The sequence below is a fragment of the Neophocaena asiaeorientalis genome, unplaced genomic scaffold (genome assembly GCF_003031525.2).
Source record: "Neophocaena asiaeorientalis asiaeorientalis breed wild unplaced genomic scaffold, Neophocaena_asiaeorientalis_V1.1 scaffold86, whole genome shotgun sequence".
NCBI classification, from domain to species: domain Eukaryota; kingdom Metazoa; phylum Chordata; class Mammalia; order Artiodactyla; family Phocoenidae; genus Neophocaena; species Neophocaena asiaeorientalis.
This window is the reverse complement of record NW_020175039.1, coordinates 7,446,366-7,468,656: the sequence shown is the minus strand read 5'-3', so window position 1 is coordinate 7,468,656 and position 22,291 is coordinate 7,446,366. Positions and strand designations below refer to the sequence as shown.

Sequence of the window (22,291 nt, the reverse complement as noted above, 5' to 3'; positions counted from 1 at the left end):
AAAGGGGGGAAGAGGCAAGGGCTGATTTACAGTGGTTCAGTGCAGCTTCAAAGAAGGGGGAGAAAAAGCAACGGGACTTCTGGCTCAGAGCGCTGCTTTGCATCTTGTCTTGCATAAATTTGCATACTGAGTTCAAAGTCGTAAAATAGTCTTGGGGAATGAGTGGGACCTACTGTCACTGATTGCTAGCGTCACAGCCTTCCCCCACCCCCCACCCTAGACAGAATACCCGGAACTAGCTCTGCTAAGCTGCTCTGCCTCAGTGTGTTGGAAGGGGAGGTGGGGGACTGGAGGGCGGCTGCCTCTGGGGAGACCGGAGATCTGTAGTTCCTTGACTACAGGGATTAGGCAGGGTGTGGCTCTGTGCGCTGTGGCCTTGGAAGCAGGGCTGGTCTGGAGGGTGTGACTCCACAGGTCCCGAACCAACTAGGCAGAGGCGGGCAGTGTTGGAGTCTTTGCCCGCAGTCTCCCTGCTCACCTTCCACTTCCATCCAGAGTGTTCACGGAGATCGTTCCCAATGTGTAGTGATAATGACCCCATCTGTTCCTTTGATGAGATATTTGAGGAAGCTTTGAGAAAAAAAAAAATCCTATTAACAGTGTCAAAAGATCTTACAAAAACAAAACCAGAGGTAAGGAGTCTCTGAATTAGAATAGGTGGTGGAGGAGAGGGGGAAAGAAAAACCCATCTATTGTGGACATGAGGGTCTATCTATGCAGTGGTTCTTGGCCTAGTTGGACCCTTGAGTTTCCTGGCAGGCAAAGGGAAAAGGGAGGGTTAGATGGTTCTCATTATTAGCTTACCTTAGCAGTGAGCTTTAAAATAAAACTTTTCAGGCACATCATTCCTTTGGGGGAAAGAATTTCTACAGAAATGCCTGCAAGGTGCCTGAGAGTCAGGATGTGTTCAGTCACCAGCTGTCAGACACTGAGGGTGACTTTGAGAGCATCACTGTTCTCTAGCCCATTTATCAGGTTAGCTTCTCGGTTCTTAGATTAACTGTTCTCTGCTGTAGAAAATGGGACACACAATTGCTAAGTTCTGATATGAGCAGGTTCCAAAAATTCGTGGTTCTAATGAAATGCAGGACAGGAGTACCCAAGGCGGGGAGGGGTGGGCAGGGCAGGGGCTGCTAAAGGGAATGAGGGAGAAGTAGAAAATGAACAGGCTGTGCCCATGTTTGGTTTTGTTATTGGTCCTCCTCACATACTACAAAACCGTACCAAAAAAAACAAGGCTTGGTTATCATTATCATTATTTTTTAAAGAGACTACATATCCAGGCACTGCATTTACTTTTAGTCTCTCTCTTCTCTGTGTTTCCAGCTCCCCTTTTCCTTCTCTGCTTTCTCCATCCTGTCTTCACAACCCACTCTGGACCGTTCTTTCTTTCCCATGCTTCTCCCACTATAATTCTAACACACCTGGCTGGTTGCTAAGCAGGTGGACAGGGCTCGAGAAAGTGACATGGGAAATAGATTGGCCCGGCCTTCCTCAGGGATCCAAGTAGATGGAGACCACGTAGATGATTGGGGATTGGCGTGTTTGAACCAAATCTGACCCTTAAATGAGGAGGGCAGTTGACTGGCAGTGCAGGGGCAGGACTTCGTGGGCGGAGGTGCCTGCTAGGGCTGCTTCTGCCAAAACCAAGGCACAGGGGAGAGAGGTTATACTTCTAATGCGCCAGGGTGCTGGCGATCTGGTTGGCAGATGTTTGGAGCCCCTCTGCTTCTCCTTGCTGTCTCTGGCCAGCATTTCGCTGAGATGGCAGGCAGCCTCCCGCCTGTCCTCATCCTGGTATGAACTGCTTCTTTGCCTGCTTTGTCTCCTGTCTTACAGCATCCCTGCAAGGGAGGCTATTTACCTCCATTCCTCAGGTGTGGACCCTGGGGCTCAATGGAGGGGCCACCTGAGCAGCTACGTAGTGAGGTGAGAGGCTAACCTGGCCGCCTTTCCTCTGTACCCCTCTGCCTCTGTGACCAAACAAGTGAGTGCGGGCTGTTGGCAGAAAAAACCTTTGACCCCCGTCAGCCAGAAGGTTTGTTCCTGGACACCTGCCACGTGCAGGTGATGCTTGGGCCACCGTTCAGTTATTTGCATTCCCTTGACTCTTTGGAGAGGCCCAAGTCCTAGAACTTGGGGAATTCAGAAATGGAAGTGGCCAGTGCAGTAGTCAGGAGGGGCAGAAGGGTTCCGGGACAGGCCTCTAGAGAGAAGAGCTGGTGGGCAGTGGATGAATGTGGAAGCAGCCTGGCCTTTGCTGGAAGATTGACCTGGGTTCCAATGCAGGCCCGTCTCTTGAGAACCTGAGTGATGACGGGCCAGGGTCTTATCTTTTGGTGAAATGGGGATGATGGTATTTCTCAAATGGGGTACATGTGAGATCAGCTGTGATAATGCAAAATGCCTGGCATGTAGTAGGTTCTCTTAGCTGCCTTAATCTTGACAAGCGACGTCTCCTCTCTGACACTTAGGCGGCCTTTAAAACAAAGGTCGAACTGGCTGTGTCAGGCGGGCCACCTGTCTCTGAAGGTTGTACCAGGCACTAAGGGGCCTCATCTTGGTGTGAAGTGGCTTTGGTTCAAAAGCCAGTTTCCTACCACGTACTTGCCACTCGAGGCAAGAGATACATTCTCTCTGAGCCTCAGTTTCCTTATCTGTAAATGAGGAATTGATAGCACCAATGGGGTCACATCTGTGTGTGTGTGTGCGTGCGTGTGGTGTGTGTACAGGTAGATAATACATAAAAAGTCTACTTGGGTGTTGGGTGTTTTTTGTTTTTTCTGTAACAAGCCACTTGATTTCCATCTCTCCACTTATAAAATGGAAGCATCCATACCTCTGACCCATTTTCACAGACAGACTGTAGTGGAGCTGTTTGTGGAAAAGGTAATGAAACTATTTTCAATGCAGAATAAACCCAGTTGACAATAAACAGATGGCCTGAGGTCCAGGGCTTGCACGTTTTATGGATAAGTTAGGTGATGCTCTTTAGGGCTCGTGCGCTAGGATCTGGAGCTGACCAAGATTCTTCTGGCAGCTTCACTGTGGTGCCTGAATGGGGGTGGAGGGACTGTAGGGGGGGCAGAGGGGGCCCCAGAGTTTGACCCTGGGTACTCTTGCTGGCCTTGCTACTGAGAAACGGGACAGGTTGGATTGGACATTAGGGAGGAACACTGGCACCCAGAAGCTGAGTCCTGCCTTCACCTGCCAGCCGACCTCTAGGACCCAGCTCTCCAGTTGCTGGAGTTCAGAGGACTGGGGAATCCCTGAGGCCACATTTCAGGGGTGGGCAGCGCCTTCCTCCACCGATGGCCTCCACAGGACACCTGCTAGGACCCAGGCTTTAGCAGAAGAGGGTCAGAACCAGTGTGTACTAACACGTTTGGTACACGGCGTGTGCCGGGTGAGCTGTGTCGTATTGTCAGTGCAGCCAGTGAAGACCCCATGGTGCCCGTTTCCTGCCCCAGGAAAGTGGGCTTTCGGGTCCATCCTGTCTGGGCCTAGGGTGCCAGAAAGTTGAACATGATCCTGGCAAAGAAACTGGATGTTCTATCCAAAAAAGCGATGTTTTCTCACTACGCCGTCTCCAGCGTTGACCTCACTCCCCAGTGGGGTGGGGCCTGAGGGGTTCTCGACAGGCATGGGGAAGTGTCTTCTGGGCCCTGGGGTTCTTCCTGATGTCTGATTCCACCTGTGGTCCCGGAAAGCCCTCTGAATGGCCCGTCTGGCCACGATGACATGACACTGTCTGTTGTCAAGCGTCTGACGGAGTTGAGGCCCCAGGAAGCAGAGAAGCTGGATGCTTGAGTCTTCAGGGGTCAGCAGATGCTTGTGGTGAAACCAGGGACAATAGGGACAAAGCACAGCGTTTGCCACTGGGCATCTGGGGTGGACGGTAAACTCCGAGGACCTTGGTGGTGGGGGGAGGAGGGGGGAGGAGAGGCAAAGCTCTCCTTACAGAGGGGTTGGTGGGTCCAGAGAAATGTGTTGGCTTTCAGGTTCCAGAGTAACTGCCCCCTCCCTTACCCTCTCCGTGACTCTGAATAGAGTGGATGGACTCTAGGAGATTTTTTTTCCTACTGGAAAATGGACCATCTCCCTCTGTCCCTCCCCCTGCTTGGCTTCTGATCCTCGACCCTCCCCTCCCCCTCTGGGGCCACTCCTGTTCCTTAACAAAGCCAAGGAAGATCTGGGCTGGCTCAGCTCCTGGGTGTCAGTCAGGACGCAGAGGGAGACCTTGCTCAGAAAGCCGGCTCCCCCGGAAAGAAATACAGAGTCGACTGTAGTGAGGAATTGTTTCCTTTCCCCTTTTTTTTTGTAGGGGGGAGGGGGGCATTTGGCAGCCCTTGGGGCCCCTTCTGGCCGCCAGCCCCACATCTCTTCCTGGCTCTTGGGAGGCAGGGCAGGAGTGAAGTTTGGGGAGAAGGGAGCAGGGCCTGGCAAACCTCCAGCTGCCGGCCTGGGGAATTGGCCCACAGGCCCTGGTTAAGTTGGCCCTGAGCAGAGCCTGGGGAGGTTTCTAATTAGTGGACGGGTGTAGGTGTGTCAGCCTGTGTTCATTCAAGGAACTGAGCTCTGCGGGTGAGGAAGCCCTGAGGGGAGGGGCACTGGCCTGGGGAGGCCTTGGTAAGTTGGGGAGGAGCGGGGAGGCTCAGGGGTTCCTTCCTGATAGGGGTTGAGGAGATGGGGACCTTCTAGCTGGAGTGATCTGAGTTGGATTGTAGGGGTGCAGTGAGCAAAGGGTCTGCCTCGAAGGGTAAAGGACAAAATACATAAGCATAATTAAAATTGCTTTTTTTCTAGATATTGTCTACTTCTACCCAAACGCCTGTAGTTTTTTGTTTTGTTTTAAACTATTTTGGCCACACCGAGCGGCATGTGGGATCTTAGTTCCCTGAGCATGGATCTGACCCGCGCCCCCTGCATTGGAAGCATGGAGTCTTCACCATTGGACCGCCAGGGAAGTCTGACTGTAGGTTTTTTGCTTTTTCTAGCTGTTTTAGCCTCAAGATTCTCCCCACTTGACAGGTGAAGAAATCAAGGCCGTATTCAGGTTCAAATGCCAAGGCAAGTGCAGACCAGAATGGACGGACCAGAACGGAGTCTGGGTCTCCAGATTCTCGTTCCAGAGCTCCATTCCATCAGACTCAAACATGCAGAAAAGCAGTGAATTATATACTGCTGCTTGGAAAAGCTCCTTTTCCCTGGGAGGTAGTAATTAAGGCATAACTTCTCAAAAATGTTCCTTTATGCAACTCCCCGGGAAGTCTCTTTTAGGTCTATTGTCTCCAGTTCTGGATGGAGGTGCCAAGTTGCCTGTGGATGGGGAACTTACTTTTTTTTTTTTTTTTTTTTGGGAACTTACTTTCTAAAGTGCCTGAGGCCAAGATAAAATGAAAATGACAGTTCCCCTGGGCCCTGCCCTTGCAATTGCCTGATAAGGCTGGGTGGTTTCTATAGAGACACTGGCAGGAGGTGTGTCAGGCAAGATAAAGGGGGGTGGGGGAGGAATGGGTTTACTGGATCCTAAGGGCTTTTGGGGTTGGGTGGGGGCCGCTGGCTTATGACTGATGGCTTCCTTCCCTGGGAAGATGAGGGAGGGTCCTGTGGAGATGGGAAGAGAGACAAGGTGATGGGGAACAGTAGAAAGGAAGCCCTGGGGTTACAAGGTCTTGGTCAGGAGTTTACCAGGATACCAATGCCCAAATGCCATTCTGGTTGGTTAAGAGCTATGGAGTTAAACCACCTGGGATTTGGTTTTGGCTCTGCTGTTGCTGCTTGATTTTGTGCCACTGGCCTCATACCCTATGGCTTCTTAGCCAAGCATGAGAGGACATAAGAAATTATCAACCTCGTGTGATTGCTTGATGATAAAACAAAGTTCTGTACACAAGCCACTTAGCACAGGGTTAGAAACTCAGAATCAGGTGAGTCGTACTGATGGTGATACCTCTCCCCTCTCTTGTCCCTCTGATGTCAACACACAGAACAGAAGAAGGCAAACGCTTGTTTTTTAGCTGTTTGCTGATTGGCCAGGTTTATTAAGAAGGGGCACTTAAGAATCCTGCAAGGAAGTGTGGCTGCTTCCACAGGGTGTGGCTTACCTGGACAGCTGCCCTTTGCTTTGGAAAGTCCAGAATGGAGTCAGTGGTGGAGGGATTTCCAGAGGGCAGTCATGACCTCATTGTGGTTCTGCCATGGCTGACTTTGGACCAAGGTCCATGCATGCCCCTTGAGGGGAGGATTCTTACTTGAGGCCCTGCTAGTTAGCTCTGGTTCCTTTGCTGCCTCTAAACCAAGAGAGCATAACCAAGGAAGACAACTGATGTGCTGCAGGTTTATATCATACAAAATTAGTGAACTTTTAGTGGAAGGAAAAGAAAGCATGGTGACCTATTTAAAGACACTTATTTATATTCAAGACACTTCTTGTGCTGGTTTGAGAGTGTGGCCGGCAATCCTGGACATCTTTGCAGGTTTTCAGTTTCTTTTTGCATCCTTTGGGTTCAATTTGTCAGGCCTGGGATAGCTGGGAGACATCTGGGGATGGATAAGAATTGGCAGAAGGAGAGGGTGGAAGGAGAGAGGTGAGTGGGACCCAGTGTTTATGGTCCATGGGAGCTGGTCTGTGTGGTGACATCAGAGCTGAGTGCAGGGACAGTTGTTTGAATGTGGGTCCTGGTAGAGGGAAGTAGCCTTCCTCTCCAACTCATGCTTCTGTTCGCTCAGTGCCTTTCTTCTCTCCTAACCACTCTTGCTGCTCTGGGGCTTAGATGGTGAGGGAGAGACCAGAAACATGAAAAAAAAGAAGTAATATAACAGGATACTCTAGGCCAGAGCGCGGTGGAATGCTCTTTGGATAGTCAACTTTCCTAATGTTTAAACACTGATTGAGCACAGGTACAAGCTATGAGACTGACTCTATACAGATGCAGTTATCATACCACCTGTAGCACATGCTTTTTTTTTAATTTTTATTTTATGTTGGAGTGTAGTCGATTAACAGTGTTGTGTTAGTTTCAGGTGTACAGCAAAGTGACGCAGTTACACATACACATGTATCTGTTCTTTTCCAAATTCTTTTCCCATGTGGGTTATTACAGTATTGAGCAGAGTTCCCTGTGCTATACACATACAGTAGGTCCTTGCTGGTTATGTATTTTATTTTTTGGCTGTGCCATGCAGCATGTGGGAGCTTAGTTCCCCGACCAGGGATCTAACCCGCGCCCCCTGCATTGAAAACATGGAGTCTTAACCACTGGACCGCCAGGGAAATCTGGTTATCTATTTTTTTTTTTATACAGATAGCCTTTTCAAAAATTAATTAATTAATTTTTGGCTGTGTTGGGTCTTCGTTGCTGCGAGCGGACTTTCTCTAGTTGCGGCGAGTGGGGGCTACTCTTCGTTGCGGTGCACGGACTTCTCATTACGGTGGCTTCTCTTGTTGCGGAGCACGGGCTCTAGGCATGCGAGCTTCAGTAGTTGTGGCATGTGGGTTCAGTAGTTGTGGCTCGCGGGCTCTAGAGCACAGGCTCAGTAGTTGTGGCGCACGGGCTTAGTTGCTCCGTGGCATGTGGGATCTTCCCCGACCAGGGATTGAACCTGTGTCCCCTGCATAGGCAGGTGGATTCTTAACCACTGAGTCACCGGGGAAGTCCTGGTTATCTATTTTAAATAGATCAGTGTGTACATGTCAGTCCCAAACTCCCAAGCTATCCCTCTCCCACAGCACGTGCTGTTTGATCCTGGAGGGGAGCAAGAAAAGCATTTGAAAAAGTTGGATGTTATCTAAGAAGAAACTAAGTCAGTAGAGATGTATATACATTTCATGTAAGTAAACGGGTGCTGTTTTAGCCTTTTGACCAAGGCTCTTGGGAAGATCTTGATGTGAAATCATGGGACCCCTCTCTGGTGGATAAAGTTACAGAAGGAAAAGAATCTCCAGTCTTGGAAGACGAAAGCGCAATCTCTTTCTTCCAAAAAGGCAAATTGAGCACACAAAATGTCTCCCTTCCTGCCCTCCTTTCATGATGTGTACTTTGTTTTACACTCTATGGAAGCTAAGTACAAGTTTGTGTCTTCAAGAAGCTCCCTCCTTTGGAGGAGGAAGGAAAAGCATGGACCCATGGCTTTGTGCCAGTGCACTCAGGCTACAGGGCTGTGAAGGAAGCTGAGTCCAATAACAAGAGTGCTTGGCCCAGGGATGCCCGTCATCCACTCAATCAAGTGGCCTTTGGACACTTGGAGGCCATATTGTCCATCCTCCTTCCTCCCGAACGATACCAGAGGAAGATGTGTAATTTTTTTCCACCTGCAATTTGTTACTCATTTTAGTTCTTCCTCTGAAACTCGGGTGGCTTATAACGTGGATCTCTCCCATTTCGGTTTAAGGCTGCCACCTCCCTGCTCCTTAGGAAGCCAGAACAGCTGTTTCCCTTCCTTTGGGCATGAGTGGCCCTTGAGTATTGATTCCTGCATCTTCTCCTCCTTGACCCTGTGACCCGCTTCCACTCTCTTCGAGTCTTTCCTCTGACTCATTTCCCAGTTCTTCATGCTTCACAGACCTGGCCGGGAGCCCGTGGTCAGTCTCCGACTGGCAGGCAGGTGGCTCTTGTGACACTGGCCTCTGAGAGTGGCACTGAAGTTGGCCATGTCACTGTGATTTGGTCCTCCTCCAGCCAGTGGGGTTCAAGGGGCACCCGTATTTACTGATACCCCTGCTTGACAAGGAGGGTGAGAGGTGGATGGAGTGAGTTTCTTTTAAAAGAAAACTTTAAAAATGCAGAGAAATACTAAGAATGACATAATAATGCCAATCTACCGCCCACATCTGGGAACGTTGATATTTCATCGTCATATTTACTTCAAGTCTTTCTTTTAAGCTTCCGCTGATGACCCTCCCCACCAGCCACCTGTTCCCTGTCCCTCCTCCCCAGAAACAACCACTAGCATTATTTAGTGTTTCTCTTTCTTAGCTAAACAGGTTTGCTAATGAATGACCAATATTTCAGTCATTCTCTGAGATAATGGAAAATGTACATAAAAGGTTTCATTCTGCAACTTTTTCCCCCGTCCACTTTAGGTTTTGAGATCTACCCATGTTGATAGACACAGGTCAGAGCTATACCTTTTTTTTTTTTTTTTTTTTGCGGTACGTTGGCCTGTCACTGTTGCGGCCCCTCCCGTTGCGGAGCACAGGCTCCGGACGCGCAGGCTCAGCGGCCATGGCTCACGGGCCCAGCCGCTCCGCGGCACGTGGGATCTTCCCGGACCGGGGCACGAACCCGTGTCCCTTGCATCGGAAGGCAGACTCTCAACCACTGCGCCACCAGGGAAGCCCTGTATTGAACGTTTTTGTGCATATGTCAGAGAGAAGTAGAATTACTGGGTCAGGCACACTCTTCCCATAAGCCTTTGGTCCACGTTTGCACCAAAGCACACTCTCCGCTCATTTGGGCCTTCAGCAGGTAGGTCCCCCTTGCCAGGTTCTCAGATGGCTTTAGTTGAACCAGACGAGAAACGCTGGGGACTCACGGGAAGGAGGGAAAAGCTGGTAGTACTGTTGACCATCTTGATATCAATTTCTCTGGCTCGTCAAGGACAGACTGGCTCGCAGAACCCCAGAGGACCGTGGCTGAATTTGAGCATGTTTTTGTTTTCTCAAACTGTCTGCCTCAGCCCTGACCCTCCCCAGGTCTTGGCGATTCCAGGAATGACCCTGGTGTTTTATGAAGCACTCCTTTGGAGAGCGCAGAGGTAGGGAGGCCCTGCGCTTTCTGGTCACTCGAGGGGGAGCCCGCGATGAGAGATGCTCTAGAAAACCGCCATGATGCTTGGCCGAGGAGGGCCCCTGTATGTGCATCTAAGCATATACATGTGTCTGTTTCTGAACCCGCACGTCAGTGGGTGCAAGGAGCTTACGAGGCTTCGTCTTTGCAAAGTGTACACGTGAAGCCGTATCTCTTGAATAGAAGCCTTTTCTCTCATCACCAAGAAATTCTTCAGGAAACCGAGGCAGGAATCACAGAGGAATGGGGCCCTGAGCTGGAAGGTGGTTGTTAAAAGTACAGAGTCCTTGACCCCTCCTGCCCGCCCCGCCCCAAGGCTTGCTGTCTCCGAAGCTCTGGGGCTGGAGTGTAGGACTTTATTTTTCGTAGGCTCTTCAGATGATTTCTGATGAACAGCTACAATTGGGAACTGTTTGCCTGGTCTAACTCTCTGAATTTACAGCTGAGCACACCGGGGCCTGCACATCTGAAACACCCAGCCTGGCATCATTCAGAATCCCAGGCCTGGCGGTAACGTCAGGATCAGAACGTTGGGCCTCTGGCTTTCCGGCCAGTGATGCCCTTCTTGCCACACTAGAACCGGATGGCCAAAGCTTTGAGCTCCAGAGCCTGTGTTCCAAAGGAAATCCAAAAAGGGCTCAGAGTGGTGTGGCAGGTGGTTGGCCCTGTCTGCCCTCCTGTTGTCCACCGTCGCCGTTATCTCCAGTAGCGGTTCCTTCCCTGTATGAGGATGGGGCTGGGTGCCTACTGGCCATCCCACTCCACAGACTTCACCCAGCTCTGCAGCCCTTAGCTAGGTGATGGGCTCGTGGTAGCTGTCGGTGCAGGGAGATGGTCTCAAGGTGAGAAAGGCCAGTTCCCGCCCTTGTGTGGTGTGATCACCTGTGGGACCTATGGGTCTAGAACATCAGAGGAGGCTGCTTGTTTGCAGCCATTTCCTTACGTACGGGTGGGCGGCGGGTGTCATCAGAGAGGAGACCTTTTGTTCAGAAACCATACTGAGGAGGTACTGGCCCGTTGCCGAAGGGAGTTTTCCCAGAACAGGTGGCATCTGAGAGATGTCAGGTTTGCTTAGCTGGCTCCGTAGCAGGGAGCAGGGGCTCAGAGAATGGGAAGGGAGTTTGGAGTGAAGCTGGGTGTCAGCAGGGCGTAGATGGCCCGTGCAGGAACGCCGTTAGCTGGGCTGGAATGCCACCACGTGAGACATCCACGCACGCACTGCTCAGGATTCCAGTGTAAGAGGCCGCCGCTGCCGGCCCGCCTGTGACAGGCTAAAAACAGGTGGAGGAAGGCACATGGTGTCTCTCACCCAGAGAGACTAAGGACTTCAGGTTTAACCTTAGCTGAAAATTAACCAATAGGCCCCCTTCCTACCCCACCCGTTTCTAACTTCTGCCCCTGACGACGTCCTCCCACTCCCCCACCTCCCAGCAAGGCCTGAGTCACCCACCCTGGCTTCTGGGTGGGTTGTGCTGTTGACCAAAGTGGCCATGTGCTAGGTGAAGTTAAGTGAGCAGTCAGCCATACAAAGGGACTGGCTTCAGAGCCTCTCCAACAAAATCTGCTTCCCCTGTGTGTTGGTGCGTTTACCTGCGAACCCTGCCTCACCTATGCATGCACGGCGGTTATGAGACTCTACCTATCTTTCCTCCCTCTCTCCTCCTTCCCTCTCCCCCGTCTTTCTTGCCTTCCTTCCTCCCATCTTTCCTTTGCCTAAATTCTGTAGGCAAAGTTAAAGTAATTTTGGCAAATCCACCCTTGCCCGAGGACTTCATCAGATGGCAGAGAGCTTTGTTGTTTAGCAACATATGGAATTTATACAATCAACAGAATCAAGCTTTAGAAGAAAGATATAGAAAGATGTAGATGCAGAACTCTTTTATAACTCGTTTCTCCCCCCATGCGTTGGCCGTTCTGCAGACCAGGTGTCACCCACCCTTCCCCTCTACCAAACAGATGCACCTTTCATTTACTCTTTCAAGAGCTAGATCATCTGCACATTTCTTCCAAAGCCTGATTCTGCCCACATTGGGGGTTTGAGCGGTGCTGATGCTGTAGCCTATTTAAATAGCAGCCTTCACTTCAGCTGGGTGATGATTCTCATTTTTCAGACATAAGACATTAGAGCTCAGAAAGGTTAAAGGGTCTGGCCAAAATCATGGGTGGATTGTCAGTGGCAAAGCCAGGATTGGAATTCAAGGCTCTTGACTCCTGGGCTTCTTTGCCCATTCGAGTTTGTGAATGAATTGTCCACTGCCATGGATATTAGTGGAGAAGTCGTCCTGGAGGGAGGAGGAAGATGGTAGTTAGTATTTATTCTTTTGCCCAACATATGTCAAGGTTAAGTGCATTTTGGGAGAAATCAACAAAGAAGGAGCCATGTGAGTTCTGTGCCCAGCCAGGGTGGAACCAGGAAAGCAGCCAGCATTCCCCTGGCCTGTTACTTGGAATCCATTCTCAAAGGGCCTGGAATGCTATTACCTGTTGAAGGAGGTGAGTTCACTGTGGAGGGAGTGATGGATTTAGATCATCTCTGTGTTGCCCTCAGCTCTTAGGTTTCCAAATAATCATGAGATAGACTGAGGAGAAGGTTGGAAAATGGCTAGGCTTTCTTCAGAATAAAGAAAAGAAAAGAAGAAAGAAAGGAGATGTATTAACCTCTTATGAAGATGTGTGATGCTTTTGGGAAGAGGTCTCCTTTTCTCACCAGGCCTGCATGAGGACAGATGCCTCACACCGTAAGCAGGAAGGAGTAGGGGGTTGCTGTTAGATTCTTAAGGCTTGTTTTCCTCAGAGTGCTCTAAGGTCTCCGGTAGATCAGGAGTTGCCAACTGTCAAATGGAGCAGAGGTTGGAGCATCGCAATAGGAGAAAGTGAAGTTTCATGAGAGAAAGGGTCTTCACCCGTTGAGTAAGGTTGTCAGTGCTACAGTCAAGCCACATGGCACTGCGGGGGAAAGGACTGTGCCAGAATTAAGTTTTAAAGCCAGAGTGTCAGTGCACAGAAGTAGGCATCTCTTTGCTCCTGGACTGTCCCCCTCCAGCTGCCCTGCTTGGCTAGCTTAGTAAGGCCGGGTCACAGGGCGGTGCGGGGACCCCAGGCCAGTCGTGGAGCACCTCTGATGACAGCAGAGAGGTCGTGCGTGCTCCTCTTGGACCCAGGTGCCGGTCCTTCTGGGCCTTGGGTTTGCTGTCTGTAAAATAGGACACCTCGTCCGTGTCCTCTGGGTCCATCTGTCTCGCATTCAGCTCTCCTCCAGGGGTGTTAAGGTGGGAAGGTGTGGCAGTGCCCCTACGGCAGGACGGGCCTTCTCCCCGCCCTTCAAGCCTCCCACAAGGGAGTCTCTACTCTCCCTCTATAATCTCCCCCACTTGTCTTTGGAAAAGCTTGACCTTCTGTAATTGGGAAACTCCCTTCTTCAGCGTTGACCCATTTCCTGGGTCACTAGGCAGAGAACAGCTACTGCTTACTAATCCTTACAGGGACATCTCTTCAGGAATCTTGGAGGTCCCTGTCAGTCATCTCTAAGCCCGCAGGCTTTTCTAGTTATGTGATTTGGGTTGCTAAGAACCATCTCTTAGAGTGACCTTTGCACTGTAGCCCATGGAGCTGCATACATAAGTGGTTGCTTAATAAATATTATTCTGAACCGAACTCTCCTAGGCAGAAAAAAAAATGCAACTTGGTATTTTTGTTCTGAGGGCAAATTCCATCTCTAGCTGGAGTTCTCCATGTGGAATGTTTTCCTGCGGACTGCGCTGTCACACCTATAAGGGAACATATGGGCAGAGCTTGGTAACGTGTGATAATGTCCTTGTCCAGCAGAGTGTGAGGGTGTGGTGCCGTGTGGGTGCTTCCCTGAGTGTGGGACGCAGAGGAAGCAGCTGAGGGCGAGCCCCTTGTGCCGGCACCGCGTATGCATGCAGCAGCCCTCGGAATCCTCTCTGCCACCCATTGGAGGTGGATCCTGTTTGTGCGTGTTTTACGGATGAGCAGTGAAGGCACAGAGAGCTTAAGTAACTTGTCCAGGGCTGCACAGCTCAGTGGTGAAGCTAGGATTCAGCCAGGCAATCAGACTTTGGAGGCTGAATGCCTGAACCTCGTTGGCTGGGGATAGGATCAGTCAAGGAGTCAAGGCTCTTCTCAGCCTACAGTCCTTTCTGATCTCCACCCAGTCAACAATTGCATTTCCCTGTCCTGGGCTTCCACTTCAAGATGTGGGGTGTCAGCACCTGCGTCAGCAGACCAGGCCCATGGATTTCCTCATCTTATTGGCACTTTCGTTGGCAATGATGAGATCGATAAAGGAATGGAATGAAACATACCCTTGAACCCAGGTGGCTTCTGTGAGGGTGGACGAACTGACCTTCCGCTCAGAGCCGTCAGGGACATCTCAGGACGGGAAGCCACCTCTGTCCTTCTGGGATAGGACTGCCCACTTGAGCCCTGTCTTCTGGGACCTGGAGTGGGGCTGCATTATGACTTTTGGGGGCACCAGACATGTTTGCCTTCGTGGGCAAACACAGAAGAATCAGAAATCGTATTTTATAACTGCAAACGTATCAGTGTTATATGAAGACGTTTGCTTTGACCTAAAAGTTGATTTTTTTCTTCTGATTTTAAAAGAAATGAAAACATTTCCTAGGGCCCTGGGCACTGTGCCCTCTGTGCCTGCCTGGAGCCTGCCGTCCTGAACGCGCATTAATCTGTGTGCCCCTCTCTTCCATCCAGTGTTTCCAGAGCTTGCAGAGGGCCTGGTTCTGAGCGTTAACTGTGGGCTGACCTCTAGGGCTCAGCCAAAGGATGCTTCTTTGGCCCCTGTCAGTGGTACGAGTGCCCGGGAGGGTTAGGACTCTTAGCAGGCTAAGAGTCCTCTGGGGTCCCCACCACCACCACCAAGAAGGAAGGCTCATAGGCCGGAAGTGTTCCTCGTGATGGAACAGTGGTGGAGGGGTCTTGGCCGAGGGAGGGGATACAGTAAAGCTCAGATCTGCTTTATGTGAGGCTGGGAGTCTTCAGCACTGGGCCGGGAACTTCAGGCCTCTGGATCAATCCTAACTGCGAACAGTGGTTCTCAACTGGAGACCATTTGGCAATGTTCAGAGACGTGTTCGCTTGTTGCAACTCGGGGAGGGTGCCGTGCCGCTGGCATCTGGTGGGTAGAAGCCCAGGATGGTGCTGGACGTCTTACACAGGACAGCTCCTAACAAAGAATCTTCTGGTCCCAAAGACAGTAGTGCTGGGGTTGGGAGACCCTGATCCCGAGAATGTTCCAGGCATTGGGTTCTGGTGAGTGGAGCCTTCCCAGACGTTCCTGAAGAGGACTAAATGTGGGCCATCCTGCTGTGTTTCAACCTGAGAACGCGGAATTGCAGCCACAGTGGAGACGGGCTGTCTTAATTTAAGCCTCGGGGCAGGCGGGCAAACCTGCCCCCAAAAGAGAGGAACCCAGTGAACTTCTGAGAGTCACAGGCTTCGTGACAGCAGAGCGGATGGTTCCAGAAATGGTGGGAAATTCCCAGAGCCCTTGTCTAATTACTTTGTGAGCAGAACTCAGGGCGTCAGGTGCAGAAGTGGTGTTGAGGTCTCCATAGATGCTCTCTGTCACTGTGGGCAGGAAGCAGGCTGGGCAGGGCACGATGAGGATGGGTTTGTTGTGCCCAGGGTGAACTCGGGTACGAGGGGCTGGGCGAGGGCAGCCCAGAGGTCCCCATTGTTTCCCCCCTTTGATCCTGCATGGTTCCCAGTGCAGCCGGGGAAGCAGGACTTTTCTAGGCGTCTTGCTCTCTTCCTCCTGTGTTCCCCGGGCCAGCACCTGCAGGGATGAAGACAGGGAGCCTGAAATTGTGTCACCAGGTCCAGGTGCAGAGAAGCAGAGAAGCCTGTAGAAATGGAAATGGCAGAACTGATGGTGAGGATGGAGATGAGTCCCCCCCACGCCCCCCATTTGTGCCAACATCTGCCTTATGCTTCAGGTTAATGTTAAGCAGAATGGAGGGTTACCTGAATCAGCCCATCCTGTTTATTTGCCAGGTCTGTCTCGGACTCTCGCAAGCCTCTCCTTCAGCCTTCTGCCCTCTACCTCTGGTATCTGAACAGGGACGGTGGGATCATCTTTGTGGTTGGCCTCAGCTGCCTGACCAGTCCCAGGGGAAAGCTGCAGCTGGTCCCCATTCAGGGGAACCGGGCCGGTAGCTGAGCCAGGGAACCAGGACTGCTTCTCTTGGGGCCTCTGGGTTTCTGCTGTTTCAGCTTCAGGGACAGAAAGGGGAGGGCAGGGTGGGTGAGGGAAATTTGGGGTGGGTGAATGTAGAACGTCGTAGATCAGGACTCCCACCCAACTTGGTGGTAGATGCTTCAAATCAGCCTTCCCCTGCAGGTGGTGCTGGGGCTTCTGGAACAGGATCTAATCTGCGCTTGGTTTATTTATGATAAAATCTGGGCTACCCGGAGCCCCTGGAGAAATAGCCATTCTAGAGAAAAATTTTCCGGGTTTCAAAGGGCTTACTCATTTAAATATTTCCATTATTTTTCTAAAGTTTAGCAATTTTGGATAGATATCTTTCTTAATACTGAATACTTGTCATGTTTACCCCTTTCCTTTTTGGATGCCCCAAAGTCGTATTATCAACACTAGTCTTGTTTCAGGCCATACAACGTGGAAGTTTTCAGGGGTCATCAATGGCCGTGGAGTTGTTTGCTGTGCACCAAATGTCCCCGGAGTTCTTATGTTTGGTTTTTTTACTGCTCTCTTTCCTCTCTGCCATTTGATACTTCTCGCCACTGACCACGTGCCTTCCTTTTTCTCCTTTTAATTTTGTTGATTTTATTCTGTGGTGGCCTTGGAAACCAGACATGCAGAAACCAGGCTTATCTGACCAGTGCTACTGCAAACCGTCAAGGTTCTTCATGCACTGACTTCCCTTGACTTGTGAGGAAAGCATCATGGCTTTACAATGCATGGATGTGGTGACTGCTGTTCTGATGCTCAGAAGCTCATCTTCCTCTGCTTCCTGCTTCTTGATTGGGTTCCACACGGCAGGGGTAGCAGATCACTGAGGCAGCTGTCGTCATCATCATCATCGTTAAAGTAATCACCACCGGCAGGACATAGAGTTTCTGCGTTCCACGCTGTATCTTAACGGCTTTACCTATAACATACTCTCAGCAGTTCTGTAAAGTAGGAACTATTATTATCCAGTAGTTTACGGTTAAGAAAAACAGAGGCACAGTGCGGATATATATGCAGGAGAAATACAGCTGGTATAAAAAGTGGCAGAGCTGGAATTCAATTCGAGCCCGCCCTCCTATCCAGCACTTGCCAGCCTGGAGATTATGTGCCTGGTTCTAAAGGATGCTCCAGCTAGTGAGAACCGACCAGGCATCAGGCCTAGTGCAAAGGGAAGGGATGGGAGTAAACCTCTATTGAACCCCTCCGTTTCCAGGGACCCTGTTGGTGCCCGGTCCCCCAGAGTCTGCTGGAGCATGCTCCGAGGATGCAGGCGCTGGCTCCCCAAGGCACGGAAGAGGGTCCCACACCTTAGCTGGTGAGGGAGTGAACGCCGAAACTCACAATCCAGAGGGGGTGTCATGGCCCCCCTTTTACAGGTAAGGGCCAGCTCTTTCCACCGTATAGCATGCCCAGGACGGCGACCCCCTGAGCCCACCACAGTGTGCCTGAATTCTGAAAGGACTGCCAAGTACTAGGCGCCTCGCCTGAAACCCTTGTGTAGAAATACTGTAAAAGCCATTCGGGTATGTTATCCAGGCTGTAAGTTTTCGGAGGTGCATTAGAGGGGAAGAGAAAATGTGCAAGATTTGTTTGGAAACTCCCACTGCCAGCTCCCTGAGCCCTGCAGGGGGCCGCTCCAGGCAGTGTGGTCTGAGACCCTGTTGGCCCTGCCGTGTCTGCGGGGGGCTGTTTGCAGCCCGGCCCACCTAGAGCTTGCCAGAAATTGTCTCCCTGGTTAGGAGCCTTCCATACCATTGACTCTGTCCCCTGGCTGGACGTGCCTAAGCCTGCATGAGACCGTGGGAGGGGAGGAGTGCTCGCAGGGCCCTCCACCTGAGCTGTGTACACCGTAGGGGCCGTTCCCTATTGCCAGCTGGCTGGAGGGTTAAGAAAGTCCAAAGACTCAGTGGATGGTCCTTGGACAGACGTCTGGATGAGGCCACGCGCCCTGCGATAAGATGAAACTACCGCGTGGTCATCGTTCCTGTTCTGGGGGCTCTCGATGTAATGGGGGGTGGGGCAGCATGCACAGACAGGAGACAAATCAGGGTCCCGGGATAGTGCTGTAGCAGCCATAGGAGTGGAGCGTCAGGGCAACAAGAGGAGGAAGCAGACGGGCAGATGAAGAGTGATGGCGGAGGGGGCTGGACGCTGTGTTCTTCTGGCGGCAACGCGGCTCTCCACCTCACTTCCCCGCCAGACACAGCACGGCCCAGTGATCTCTGTGGCATGAGTTTTAAAAGCTCATCCGATCCATGCCTTTTCCGACCAGACATCATGAAGACTTTAAACAGGGGGAGTTAGTGGTGGGTGAGTCTCACAGGTCTTTCAAGGAAGAGTGGTGGACATTACCTGTTCCCCGGTGAGAGCCTTGCCTACATGGTCATCCTTGGCTTGTGCCCCTCTGCTCCCCCACGCGCATCCTCCCCCTTGACCTCCTGGGGTGGAGGCAGAGCAGAGTAGGCGACCCAGGCATTTTTCTGGAGTCAGAGAGCCTGCGTTCAGATCCTGGATTGCGATCTTGCTCAAGAAATTGACCTCCGTGAGCCTCGGCTTCTCTGTCTAGAAGTTGGGGGACGTTACTAGTTGTGCTCGTCATTGCTGTGAAACCGAAATTGATCATCCACATAAGTCACTTAGCACCACTGCTTAGATGTTAGTCATCGCCTTCCTTGTCATTATCAGGGGTCCAGATAGTCCCTGGAGGGCCCACCTCTCTGGAAACTGGACCTGCAGCTCTTCCTCCCTCCCTCTCTCTGCAGACAATGGCGAGGACCACTCTGAGGGAGGCCTGGTCGAGAACCACGTGGACGGGAACATGAACTTGTTGGGAGGTGGAGGTGGTGCTGGCCGGAAGCCCCTCAAGTCGGGCATGAAGGAGCTGGCCGTGTTCCGGGAGAAGGTCACGGAACAGCACCGGCAGATGGGCAAGGGTGGCAAACATCACCTCGGCCTGGAGGAGCCCAAGAAGCTGCGGCCGCCACCTGCCAGGGTCAGAACGGGTCGGGTCTGGTTGGAGGGGTGGGAGGACATGTAAAGGGAGTGTCCCAGCAAGCGGGGATGTGGGCCCCCCGATGAGATCCATGTCCTGTGTGCCTGCGGGCAAAGCACTTTCCTTTCTGATTCTGCCACTGACTTATTCAGTGACCTTCAGGTTGATCAGTTTCTCTTTGGAGGCGGGGAGCTCAGTATCTTTGGCTGTGAAATGGGCTCTGCGTACGGGTTCTTGAAGTCCTTTCTAAAATCTCCACGTTTCTGCTTGGCTTTGGGACACAGGCAAAGCAATGGATGCTAGAGATATAGATGGATCCACTCGAGCTTGCCCACTCTTGTTGCAGCTGCCCTCACTCAGCTACCCCACTTCTTCGTTCCAGCTCAGCTTTGCTGTCTAGGCCCTGGTTGGGTTGATGGAAGGGAATGGAGGTTGGGCCACTGGGTGGGTGTAGAGATACTCTAGAGGCAGCCACTTGAATTCAGTATTTGCAAGTAGCTCCCATTTTGACCCCTGAAAGCCGTTGACACAGATGGAGGAGAGGAGGGAATACTTATATGCGGGTGACTTTCTTTAGGGGTGCGGTGGAGCATAATCTTATGGTAGGTAGATTGCTGGGCTGGGTGTCAGAAGCTACTGGTGCCGCCAGCTAGCTGTGTGGCCTTGGGAAAGTCCCTTCAGAAGAATCACGGGCCTGTTCCCACTCTAAGCATCCTCTCTGCGTGCCTGTGCCCACAGACCCCCTGCCAGCAGGAACTGGACCAGGTGCTGGAGCGGATCTCCACCATGCGCCTACCCGACGAGCGGGGGCCCCTGGAGCACCTCTACTCCTTGCACATCCCCAACTGTGACAAGCATGGCCTGTACAACCTCAAACAGGTGAGCGAGGATCTCCTTGGCCCCGGACCCTGGGTGTGTCTTATTCTTGCCCCATCACCTGTAAGCCTCTGAGCGGGAGACCTAGTCTTCTGTGAGGAGGCGGGTGGGGATGCCAGCCAAGAGGGGAGGGGATGCCAGCTGCCAGGCCAGGGAAGGCGGGGGCGGGGCTTCTCTTCTTGGCTTCAGGCTTGTCAGAGCCTGACTCCACGTACCCAGCTTACCTGCCAGCATCGCTTGGTGTCCAGGATAGGAGGGAGCCTCTTGGAGGACAAATAGCGCCTCACACCAGCGCTTCTTGATTTTATTGAGTGTTAGAATCACCTGCAGGTGATTCTGGGGCCTCGTCCCCAGAGACTGTCATTCAGACGGTCGAGCGGGATCTGAGAGTTTGCGTTTCTAACCAGCTCTCAGAGGACGCAGATGATCCGTGGACGGCATTTCCAGAATCACTGATTGAAACCATTGTTGACCAAGTAGACTCTGGTTTTCAAGTATCTCAGGGAGTGGAGAATCAGGGGTGGAGAAACGCCACTTGAAATATTTCTAGAAACGGTTAACAGAACAGTGTTATCAGTACATTAGAGAAAATGGAGAAAGTGGAAGTAAAACACCCAGGAGCCCTTTTTCCTCCCCTGTCCATTCTGTTCATACGCCTTCTAATGAACTATGTATGTATGCATGTTTCCCCTTATCATTATGAATATTATTTACCTAACCACATAGAGTTTGTAGTGATGATTGTTAGTGGCTCTTTAACGTGGTCAGTTGTCCTTTCACCTAGTGCACTGCTCACTTCCTCCAGCTCATCCCTGGTATAGGGAGAAAGAGTCTGTGTCATTTCATGTAAGGCAGAGAGAAGGATTGAGGTGGTGTGGACTCCACCGGCCATTCTGTTCTCCAGCAGACGGTCTGAGCCCAGCTGCACACTGGGCTTCTCTAGGGAGCTTTAAAGAATACGGATGCCTGGGCCTCACCCCCAGAGATCCAGATTTTGTGAGCCTGGGGTGCTTTCTGGGCACCAGATTTTTCAAAGGCTCCCCTGGTGGTCCTAGTGGGAAGTCAGAACTGACTTTTAAAGGGTGGGTGTGCAGAGCCAGGAGATGGGGTACGGGGCTCTGCTGATCCCCCGGGGTGGGGGTGGGGGTCTCACTTCCCCATCTCCTTCACAGCCCAGGCATCTTGCCCTTTGAAATAGCAGTCTAGAGTTAAAAGCTATTGGTTCATACACCCGCCCTCTAAATGTAAGCCAGCTACTTCGTTTGGAGTTCAAAAGAAGAAATAGTGATCTTCTTTTCTACTGAAGCTTATGGGTAAACGGGGATTTGCAAGAGGAATTGGCTCATGGGTAAGATCAGGGATCCTGGGAGGGGAATGCCTGGGTTGGCATCTCAGCTGTGGCTCTTACTAGCTCTGTGACATTGGGCAAGTTACTGAACCCATCTGGGCTTCCTTGCGATCGTCCTTAAAATGGTAAAGTAATGGTACCTACTCCACAAGGTGGTTGAGAGGATTAAATGAGTGTATGTTAGGGGCTTCCCTGGTGGCGCAGTGGTTGAGAGTTCGCCTGCCGATGCAGGGGACACGGGTTTGTGCCCCGGGCCGGGAAGATCCCGCATGCCGTGGAGCGGCTGGGCCCGTGAGCCATGGCTGCTGAGCCTGCGCGTCCGGAGCCTGTGCTCCGCAACGGGAGAGGCCACGACAGTGAGAGGCCCGCGTACCTCAAAAAAAAAAAAAGAGCGTATGTTAGATATGAACTGTAAATGAGCAGTGTGTATGACTGCTTACGCCACGCCCAGCACATAATAGGACCCGAGCTAACGCTGACTTTTATGTGCGTTTTCCGCCTCACCCTACGAGTGAACTCCAGTACACTGGGTCCCTGGCTGGATGGGACCTCCCCGTGGATGGGGGCTGAGTCTTTCCATCGAGAGGCATCCCCAGCAGCCTTGCTGATAGCCAGAGCACGTCCCTGGGCCAGCAGCACCAGCGTGAGTCACGTTGGAACTTATTAGCCGTGCAGAATTGCAGGCACACCCAGACCTCATGAATGGAGCCTGCATTTTGGTGGGACCTCCGTTTTATCGGGGTGTCCTCTATGTCCTCCTCTTCTCTCTCCTCAGTGCAAGATGTCTCTGAACGGGCAGCGTGGGGAGTGCTGGTGTGTGAACCCCAACACCGGGAAGCTGATCCAGGGGGCCCCAACCATCCGGGGGGACCCCGAGTGTCATCTCTTCTACAACGAGCAGCAGGGGGCTCGCGGGCTACACACCCAGCGGATGCAGTAAACCTACAGCCAGCCGCCGGTGCCTGGCACCGCCCCCCACCCCTCTCCAAAGCTGGCAGAGCAAGGAGAGCGCTTGCGTGGTGGGTGGAGGGAGGATTTTCCAGGAATTCTGA

The 22,291-nt window shown here is 51.8% G+C and overlaps 2 protein-coding genes across 2 annotated transcripts in view; both read left to right on the top strand.

The window, feature by feature from the left end:
- LOC112411829 (insulin-like growth factor-binding protein 2) overlaps positions 1–17,498 on the top strand; it is a 21,693-nt gene extending 4,195 nt beyond the window's left edge. The window contains exons 4-7 of the mRNA XM_024763146.1: positions 13,617–13,764; positions 15,825–15,982; positions 17,237–17,338; positions 17,428–17,498. Of these exons, the coding sequence (XP_024618914.1) occupies positions 13,617–13,764; positions 15,825–15,982; positions 17,237–17,338; positions 17,428–17,498 (479 nt within the window). The remainder of the gene's footprint in view (positions 1–13,616; positions 13,765–15,824; positions 15,983–17,236; positions 17,339–17,427) is intronic.
- Positions 1–22,291, top strand: part of LOC112411876 (insulin-like growth factor-binding protein 2) — a 25,824-nt gene extending 3,533 nt beyond the window's left edge. The window contains exons 2-4 of the mRNA XM_024763237.1: positions 18,786–19,015; positions 19,754–19,894; positions 22,015–22,291. Coding sequence (XP_024619005.1) covers positions 18,842–19,015; positions 19,754–19,894; positions 22,015–22,179 — 480 coding nt within the window. The 5' untranslated portion in view covers positions 18,786–18,841 and the 3' untranslated portion in view covers positions 22,180–22,291. The remainder of the gene's footprint in view (positions 1–18,785; positions 19,016–19,753; positions 19,895–22,014) is intronic.